Here is a 10,498-nt window from a genome sequence, read left to right on the forward strand (position 1 = left end):
CACAATCATTCTGTACTTCTACATTAGTGTCTACTTCTTCCAGAAACTTATTTATGACAGAACTGCTACCAGCATGTGACAGCCTGGAGAAGGGAACCAGCTCTACATGGATATGAAGGCTTCTGCATTAGATTGCACAAACTGCAAAGGTCCCTCCCAACCTCAGGTATTCTGTGATTATTAATTACCTGTGAAGGAATCTGTAAAACTGCCAGTCTGGGGTGAGGGGGAGTGAGGAATACAGACCTTATGGAAATATTGGCACCATTCCCTGATACAACAAATGAACAAATGAACAGGGGAAAAGCTGTATGAAACAAAGAAGATACTGAGAAAATATAATTAATGAGATTACCAGTTTTATGCACCATCACTTAAGGCTTATGCACTCCAAAGAAATCTCATCTCTAAGCTCAGTCAAGAGCTCCTACAGACACATGCTCATTGGTCTCATTTCTGTGTAGCACTGAGTGGATATTAACCCATTTTGAAGGTACTTAAATCCATACATATTTAGAAATTCAAAGAACAAGACCACCTGCCCCACACAGTGCATTACATGAACAGATTAGATTGCAATCAACTAATTTTTAAATGTACATGGATTTCCCCAGTGGAGAATCTATTTGTAACTGAGACTGCATTAATCAGAGGCTGATTAAAAAGAAGGATATACTTATTCTATTCTATACTTATTCTATATTCGCAAATATACTAATTCTTCATTCCCTGACACAATCTCTGATCTGGGAGGCAACTACATTACCTGGTCCTCTCTAAGTGATCCTGGGATTCTCAGCAGTGAATGCACAGGAAAAAACATCTGCTAGCAGAATCAGTGATGTTAGAGGAGAAAAAATAACAACCAGAATATAAACCAAAGTATTTATTATGGCTACAGGATTTAAGAGCACCTCAGGAATGTGAATGAGATGTGGCAGCTATTCTTTTTTTCCTTTCTGTGTTAATCAGAGATACAAGCTGAAGTATTTCTGGGTGAACAAACTTCCCTGCAAAACAAAAGAATGGGAAGATTAATGAAAAATGCTCTCATTTTGCCATGTGTGAAAGGCTGGAAATGGAACAATAGCAGAGATGTCACTTTAGGCTCAGAATAAATGTCAAATTATTCTTTTAAGAAAGTGAATGCTCCCAGTTCAATCCAACTATGGAGTAAGTGTAGCTACAGCCCTTCTTCACAAAAAGCTTGGATTTTGTGCTCTATTAAGACATTTTAGAGCTGAAAACGGGATGCACCCTGGCCAAGAAAATCTGACACTACGGAAACCACTCCAGTTATAGGTGCACTTGGGATATATGCTGTAGGCTCTATTCAGATACCAGATCAATTTAAGTTGTTGAATTCTGGTAGGGGAGCAAAGATGTCAGTTAGAAAATAAAGCATTATAAGCTTCGTTCACACTGTCCTTTTTTTTTTCCTTCGCTAATCAAAGTCTTACAGAGAGATTATTATTTCCCTGGGGAATCACCAAAGTATAAATAGGACTTGTCAGGGACTCTGTTGGGTGACTGCTGGTCCTCTTATCCCTAGAGTTTGTCTATCCCTATTTTTTTTCCCAGGACAGGATGAGTTAGTTACAGTCCTCCTCTGGTGTTCAACTACCTTGCCAAAATGATAAAGATTATTATTTTACCTATCTCTGCTTTAACTACCAGTGTATTTTGCAGATGATGAAAAGCAGTGGATAGAATAAAAAGTAACACAGTTGCAACTTAATCATTTCGCTGAGGTGGTTTTCACAGGAACCTTAGGCTGGTCACTCAGCTCACTTGGGGATAACAAATCCTACTTCACTGGTTCCTGAAATATTGACAAAGTACAAACAAGCTAACAAGCTGCTGTCAAAGCATGGGTGAACACTGAAGACTCCGATGTTTCAGGGAGATCCTTACACACATGCAAGTGTAATGAAAGCTCAGCCTCTCTCTAAGGTAAAAAGTGATGTAAAAGAAATTTGGCAAAAATTAAATTCAGGTTTAATACCTACAGATAAATGTCAGGTAGGTTCACAATGCATCAAGTTTCCCCAGAAATATTAGGGGACTTGAGCACTGAGTAAAATAACTAGTTCTCACTTGCTCTGAATGTCAGGGAAAAAAAGGGAATTTATATATTTCATTTATGAAATATTTTATTTATGAAATTAATATTTCATTTATGACAGAGTAAAAAAAAAGCCCAAATGTCATACCAGCAGTTGAATCAAAAAAATCCTGCAATCTGCCAGGTGTCTTTTCCAATTCTTCATACTCAAATGCTTGCAGTATCATCTCACACTGATCCAACTGCTTTACAAACCTGGCCTCTGCAGTAGACTGGTTTTCGTATTCCTGAAAATATTTGCAGTTACAAGAAAATAATTTTGTTACCCTTAAACATAACATTAAAATCTCTTTATATATCTAGTATTTTCTTCATTAGTACAAGCCACTCCAGAAATATTCAGCACAATTACATCTTTCACTTTGTTTTTACAAACACACAATGGTCAGCAACACACTTCAAATATGTGCCAATTTTATATTAAATGCAGTGGAATGTAAAATACAGTCTTTTGCATAATCTAACTCTAAATATACCAATTGTTTTGGCTGAATCAGGGATGATATGGAAGCCACTCTGCGTGACATACAAGTTAAACAATAGGTTTGATTTAACTGAATTTTACGTAGAAAGATAATTTCAGGCCTGGCTAAGGCTATTAATTACCACAGTGTGTGCCTATGCACTATCACCACCTATTTTTAAGACCTATTTTGCACTTTTCTCGTCACTTACTGTTTCTATATGGAGTTGTTCTTTGTATTTCTCCTGTCATTCCTGACTAATCTTTTTGCTCTAATCTGTCTGAGCTGCTTATGTCCTTATGTCTCTCCTAGGAGATAGGGAGTGGTTAAGGGGTTTCCTCCCCTTCAGAATTTAAGTCCTTTAATCTCTCTGCTATCTTTCCCCTCTCTACAGTCATCATCAGTATATATTTATGAGTGATTCACATTTCTACTCAACTTGAACAATTTTGCTGTCATTTGCTTCCAGTGATGGCTGCAGAGAGATTTGGCATTGCATTTTCTCTTTTCCAAATCCACTGCATTCTATGAGATGTCTCATGAGCAGGTCTTCCTGACTCTCCTGACTTCCAAAACCAACCCCATAAAAAGGGGTTTTTTCTGTGCAGGTTACCTTGACACCATTGGCAAGTCTGACCCTGTTCATCATCCCCACCACCATTAATCACACCAAAGTACACACTGGGACCATCTAAGCTCCCAGATCCACAGAACCTGTGGATCATAGCACTTCTGCAGAGAAGAGCAACATGAGTGCAGGAAGAGGTTTGCCTACTGACCACAGAACCTGGCATTTCTTTGTGCATCTTAAGACAACAACTGTGGTGTGAGTGTCATTCACAGTGAAAAGACCCCGGCTTTATAATTCCAGCACACTGATGCTCAGGTTAAGTGTGACAGTAATTTCCTTGTCTTGAATACTATTAGGAGCCTTTTCTTAGGCTTATTACTTTACCTTTGAGGTCAGAAATTCAGATTTCTGGATAGCCATGATTGAGTGGTTTACTATTCTATTTAGATTTCAATGGTACTTTGAATTTTCAGTTACATCTTCATAATTATTTTAATAATAAATTTCATTTCAGTGTTTTTATCTTGTTTTTTTCTCTATTCAACCTGAGATTTGCCTCATTTTTAAGCTGTTTAAGTACTACTTATTTTCTTTAATCTATTTATTTCTACTCTATTTTTTTATAATCTCTTTTGTGGGGGAAGGGCTCCTCAAAGACAACAAACTTTTGGCAGCATTATAAAGGAGAACTTCAAGAAATGAAGAAGTAGGGCTGTTCACCTGTAAAAGTCGGTCTCACCTCCAACAATTAGGTGGGAGTATCAATCTGTTGCCAACCTCTGTGCTATACACCCGATGTTATTCACACCTCAGCTCACATTGCCCTCAAGAAACATCAGCTATTACATGTGCAACTGTGCACAGTGCTGAAACAAACACTTACTGTTTCCTCCCCACAGGTGGTTAAGACTCTGAAATAACAGTGTATTTTGGCAAAACACTAACTGGTCTCTCCAACACCACAGGTTGTCTTTTAAAAATCATTCCCATGCTTTTTGCACTTGAGAATAAAAAAGCAGGACAGAGCCGAAATGTGCTGACTCATTTACTTTACAGTTTTTTCAAACATATTTGGGATTAAGTTATAAAGTGAAAATATATCTGAGGCATCTTTCTGCTGCCTCTCCCCTACACAACACTCGCCAAGTACCCAACACCATCCAAGGCAGCAGTCCTTGTAAAGCTGAAAAGCGAAGAGAGACAGAGACAAGAGCAGGGCAGAGCAGGAAGGACCTGATAAGAGTGTCAAGAAATCTTGTACTGCTCAGCACTGTTCAGCTCTGGTCCATAACCACCTTCACTGACAAAAAAAAATCATAGGGAAATGTCTCTGGCTAGCTCAGAGCAGAGCAGCACACCAAGTTATCAGAGACTTCCTATTTTCTTTATCTCTTTTTTCTTCTTCTTTTTAAGGAGCAACTAATTGTTCCACTTAAAACAACACTAGAGGGACTACATGTGAAGAGTAGATTTTTAGGGTACCCTCTCTGCCAGGTTGGTTGCATTCATGCTAATGAATTGCAGACACAGTGCCAATAAATAATCCTGAAGATAGAAACAAAGACCAAATTATCAAAAGTGTGCATATATTAAATTATGGTTAATGAGAATGATGCAAAGCTAACATGCTAAAGAACTGACTCCATACTGAATCAGCTCTTACAATGTCACTGAAGAAGACTGAGACCAGCAAAGAAAAAAAAAACAATTATACAGAACTAACCTTATCTGTCAAAACCTCATTTTCCTCAAATAATTGAGGAATTTCTCAAGGGAGAAAGGAGTTTCTCAAGGGAGAAGGAACCAATGCTCCCTAAAAAAATACATACATATTATTTCCTATATCTGATGATGTTGGTTTACCTTCTTTACCTTAAAATATAGCTCTGAGATCTCATTCCCACTGCCTGTTCAACCACACAACTACAACGAGGAAAAAAAACCCCAAAAATAACCTTAAACCTAAAACAAAACCACAAATAGGGTAAGCAAAAGACAGAAATTGGATGCAAATATTTGGAATTTAAATATACTCTAAGTAGAAAAATATATGAATGTAAGATACAGATCCAGATCATATAGTCCAAGAAACACAGACTGCTTGGACTAGACTTTGTGGATACAGTTTCCCCCCATGTGACCGTATGTCAGGAGGAGATAAAGCACAGTAATTATAAACCTGAATTGTTTGGAAATAATCTAATCATCCCTCATTTGCAAGTATAAAAGATCATATTAATTAACAGCATGGGTTCACATAAAAATGGTTAAATCACCTTCAAACACAAAAAATATTTTCTAATAGAAACTGTTAAAGAGCCCAAGACCAGAAATCTCCAGCGTTTGTAGAAAAGTGTGGTTTTTTGTCACATTTAATTTTAAATGTTAGTTTACTTAATCATTTTAAATTACTACTAAATATCTTGGTCTAATGGACTTTATTAGAAAGAAATGAAAGCCACAGAAATTACTTGCATTAAAAGCAGAAGATAAACCACAGCACCATCACCTACCATTATTTTTTTTCCTGTATTAAAAGCTGCAAATGGCCAGATATAGACGAAAGTGATAATGTAATAAAAAATCAGATTTATATCCAGAGGGCTGGATGTAGAGGACAAACCAAGCTGTACAAACCAAGCCCTAGACAGGTTGATCTGGAACTCTGAGAGGCTAGGGGCAAAAGATGGTAATTTTACAGATGCCCAGGGTTTCTGTTTGAAAAGGACCCTAAAATGACCTTGACTCATACTGTTAAGCTTTATCTTCTAAGCAAATAAATCTCACTTTCTTGAGGTCAAAATAAGAGATGGCACAATTTCACAGGTACATGGGAAGAAGAGAATGGGTCACCCTGAATTTCAACATAGGATTAAAAGAATGCCAACTTACTTCCCAGAGTTCATAGATCTCTTTTCTGAGGTCCTCTGATAGAAGGTGGGTCAGTTGTTGCATAGCTGTCTGAAAAAAAATACGCTATTTCCATTTATCTATTTTCTGAGCAACACTTTTAGCATTATCTTTTCTGAATAAATATCTAGTTATTACCAAGCTAGCAGAAACATCCACTACACAGGATATTACTGTATTGTATTGGCATGGCAAGGTTTGGCTACAGCTCTGGCCAAGGCCCAGGTGGTAGCACCTCTGGGATAACATATTTAAGGGGAGGGGAAATCCCTGTGCAACTCCACCCAGGAGGAGGAGTGAGAAGAGAGAGGAAGAAGGTATCTGCAGATACCAGGGTTAGTGAAGAAGGAAGAGGTGCTTTAGATGCCAGAGCAGATTCCCCTGCAGCCCATGAGGAAGATCATGGTGAGGCAGCTGTGCCCGTGCAGCCCTACAGAGGAGCAGAGATCCACTTGCAGCACCTGGAGGTCCATGATGGAGCAGATATCCACCCGGGGCCCATGGAGGATTCAAAGCAGGGGGATACCCAAAGGAGGTTGTGACCCTGTAGGAAGCCTGCACTGGAGCAGGCTCCCGACAGAACCTGTGACTCCAGAAACATGTTCTGCATGTTCTTTGTGTTCTCCCAGTTGATCAGTCTCATTTCTGTGCTGTCTCTACTGTTTGCCCAGTGACATGAGGGGCTGCTTCTAAAACAACCAACATCACAGGCAAGACAAAGGTTTCATGCCATGATTGTTTCTCCACTTCATATACAGGATATAGTGTCACAATATGGTTCCAAATTGCTTGCCACCACTGAAGCATCAAGGTCTCATTCCTTCTCACCTCTTTCCGGCTCTGGAACTCATCAGATTTTAAGGTTAGGTGGCTAAAATGACTTATCTGTAAAAAATTCCTACTCCAAACTACATCCTCCCTCCTCCAAAAAAAACCCCAAAACTTCTTTTATTAATCAGGTTCATCTTCTGCTGCCTTAGTGTTGGTGAGACTCACTGGTTAAAGTTACTGTACAAGGAGCCAGCTCAGTGTCAGCTGTAGAGTAAACAGAAAAAAGGAGAACTCTGCAGTGGAAGCAGAATATTGATAACTCACCTCAAGCCACCTCCTGAAGTGGCTACTCATGGTCTATTTTTACAACCAAGTATTTCAGAGTCATCCCAAATGTTTAATGCTTTACTTTCCTTCTCACAGAGTCAAAAGAAAGTCCTCACTGACTGAAATGGGAGCAGAAGGAGCTGCAAATACTTAAGAAAACTTCTTAAACATTCCTAGGCATTGAAATCTCTTTTTCCTTGCCTAAATTCAAACGAGACCAAAGTTGAAGTCTGATCCTCAGTGACGCAACAACCTTTAAAGGCTTCCAGTAAAGAGGTTTCTTCTGTTCAGTGTTTTGAAGCTCTTTGAAGAGTGTAACAAACACTCCAGTGATTATTCATCACCCAAAAAGGGGGGCCCTTTTATGATTATCTGGTTAAAACTAGGGGCTGGGGGGCCATTACTAACTCTACAAGTAAGCTCTTTGCCAAGAAAGTGGAAATTGAAGATCTAAGGTGCATTTGGCATTCTTGAAGTACTATCTTTACTGACTGTAATTTTGGTGTTTCTTTTTTAATATACTTCCTACTGTGTTCTTTCACTGAATGAAAAAAGCCTCTGCAGAGTTTCTGAGGTATGACATTGCCCTCTAGCTGTGGCTACAGAAATGGTTTACATTTTCTTCAAATAATGCCACAAACCAACAGTTTGGATAACTGCAAGGCCAAAAATAAAGTGACTCTAGGCATGCTGCACTCAAAGAATCACAACAACAAAAGAGACACCTGCATCTGAGGTTTTGTGCAGAAGGTTTAAATGAAGTCTCTGTCAACCTCATGATCTGACACCACACACACATGATCTGACATGAACTGTCATCCATCCTACTCAGTGCACCTACACCCAGCTCCTCAACTCTTGGTAAGGCTGCTGAACATGACTAATTCAGGCTTACCAAAACTGCAGCTTGTTCAGGAATAAATGTCCAAAGTGAAGATTATTTCAAAGATTCTTCCATTACTTTGTACTTGGTAATGTTACAGGTACAAAAATCTCAATGAGTTGAAAACCCTACTTGGTTGTGGCAGGCTTGTCCAATGCCAGTGACACTCTAATATTGCTTGGAGTGTTCCTTCACCACCACCAGAACATCAAAACACACAGAATGCTCTGTAGCTGTGGCTTCACACCTTATATTCATACCTCTTCTCTCCTGTGTTTCTCCTCTTTTGGGATATTATCTGCAGGAGCAATATCTCCAACAATGCATTCAGCCATATCATGAACCAAAGCTAATCGTATGCATCTGACAAGAAGGAGGGACAGAATAATTAGTTTTTCAGCATTTAAAATTGAAAACCTATCCAATAGGCTAAGACACTGCAGAATTTATCCCCCTTCATATACTCTAAAGGTTAGCTGGAGCCTTTCTTAAACTTTATATAACATTTTTTCACTTTTTTGTTAAGGGAAGTACTTTCCACCTAGACATGATTTTGATTTTTGATTTATAATCCCTACTGCTTGTAAATGTAGATTTAAGTATAAATACACTGTGTACCAGAGCATAATATTAAAAAGTAATGTACTTAGCTTTTGTATACCTGGCTTTTGGAAATGTTGTGGTAATTAACTACCTTATACACTTCACATTATTCCTGCAACAGGCAGAAGCTAATCTCATTGGAGCAATCCTAAATTCAGTATATAATCCGTCACTCACAGCTCTGCAACTATGCCAGTCTGCAGTAGAATAGTCAAAAAAAGCCTTCATATCAGCTCCTAGAGCTTTCTCTGCGATCCTAGAGGATTTCTGTGGCTCCTTACTGCTGCTGACTGCTCCTTCAGCCTGTCAAAATCAACATGGTCTATGGCTCTGACATGGCTGGCTGTTGCTTGACGGTGGTTTTTAACAAGGGTCGTCAGCCTGTTCATTTACTCCTTGAAAGAAGACCAGCTTTGAGCGTCTGCACTAAGGACTTGCCTCAACACTCACAGTTAAGCAATAAAGTTTTTAGTCCCTTTCAAATGACCAGGTAAACAGGACCCTGTCCAAAGGACAGAGGAAAAAGAAGAGGAGAAAGTATTTCAAATTCCTTCAGTGTGATTTAAAAGCTCTTACTCGGGACGACAGCTTTTAGCATTTTGTTTGCAGCTCTCCCACAACATTAACATATGGTCGTGATAAGCAGAGGCAGTCTCACCTGTCCTTGTTAAGGCTTTTGTCTTCAGTCACCAAAGCCATCATCGCCATCCTGTACATATGGTCGGAGACGCTCTCTGGCTTTGCCACGTTCCTGTACACCCATCCTGTCCGCGGTACTCTCTGCGCCCGTGTCACAGAACCACAGAATCAGTTAGGCTGCAAAAGGCCGCAGAGATCATCGAGTCCAACCTCTGGGCGGATACCACCGTGCTGGTAGTACAGCGCCAGACCACGGCACTGTAAAGGTTAAACCCTCGGTTTTGCAGGCCCTCGTTTCAAAGACCCCGGCAGAAACTGCGCCCCACCATGGCCTCCACGCTCCGGAGAGCTTTGATGCTCGCAGCGAGCACCTGCCCAAGGCCCAGCCCGGCCCCCCAAGGCTGTCCCCGGCCAGGAGCACGGCCCGGCCGCAGCCGAAGGGCCGGGACCCGGCGGCACCCACGAGTGCCCGCCGCAGCCCCGGCCCGGCCGGGCCCGCTGCGCCGGCACAACGCGGGCGGAAGCCCCGGCTCACGCCGGCCTCCGGCAGCCGCCGCCCCGCTGCCAGCCCCGGCCCCGCTGCCAGCCCGGGCACTGCCGAGGGAACGCGGCCCGGCCCGGCCCGGCCCGGCCCCAGCCCCCGCGCCTGGCCCTTGCCCCGCGCCCACCTTGAGCTGCCCAAGCAGCCGCAGGAAGGGCAGCAGCCCGACCCCGCCGCCCGCCGCCATCGGCCGCCGGCAGCACGGCCTCGACCGCGGCTCCTCCTCCTCCTCCTCTTGCCGGGACGCGTCCGCAGGGGGGCCCGGGCGCAGGCGTGTGGGGAAAGCGTCAGTGGGGGAACCGCGTCCCCAAAGCGCTGGCTCCTCGGGGTTCATTAACCACAAAAAAGAACGACAAAAGCGGCAAAACAAGCCGGGCTGCTCACGGGTATGCGCGCTGTGGACTGGGCAAGGGGAGGTGGCAGGCGTGTCCTTTCCTCTCTTCCGCTGGGGTCCAGCAGGGCGGAGCGAAAGGCAGCCTCGAAGGTAGGAATAGCTCACACTTCTGTCAAAACCGAGCATCTCGGTGACCTTTACCATGAAATAAAACAAAACAAAACAAAAAAACCAACAACAAAAAAACTCGCATTTATTGTTCAGAGAAGAGCGAATAGTTATCAGAGTTGTCAGAGTTGCTGATGAGTTTTAAATTATTCTGTGGACTCC

At 41.8% G+C, this 10,498-nt stretch overlaps 1 protein-coding gene across 1 annotated transcript; it reads right to left on the minus strand.

Annotated features, from left to right (window-relative positions):
• Nucleotides 1–871: 871 nt before the first annotated feature.
• Nucleotides 872–10,193, minus strand: HDDC2 (HD domain containing 2). Its single transcript, XM_068184383.1, has 6 exons — nucleotides 9,962–10,193; nucleotides 9,313–9,434; nucleotides 8,312–8,414; nucleotides 6,053–6,121; nucleotides 2,214–2,352; nucleotides 872–1,010 (listed from the first exon to the last, which is right to left on the minus strand). Exons 1-6 carry the CDS (start codon nucleotides 10,166–10,168, stop codon nucleotides 916–918), a joined length of 735 nt encoding a protein of 244 aa, XP_068040484.1. The 5' UTR covers nucleotides 10,169–10,193; the 3' UTR covers nucleotides 872–915.
• Nucleotides 10,194–10,498: the final 305 nt, after the last annotated feature.

Source organism: Anomalospiza imberbis, chromosome 3, assembly GCF_031753505.1.
Source record: "Anomalospiza imberbis isolate Cuckoo-Finch-1a 21T00152 chromosome 3, ASM3175350v1, whole genome shotgun sequence".
NCBI lineage: Eukaryota > Metazoa > Chordata > Aves > Passeriformes > Viduidae > Anomalospiza > Anomalospiza imberbis.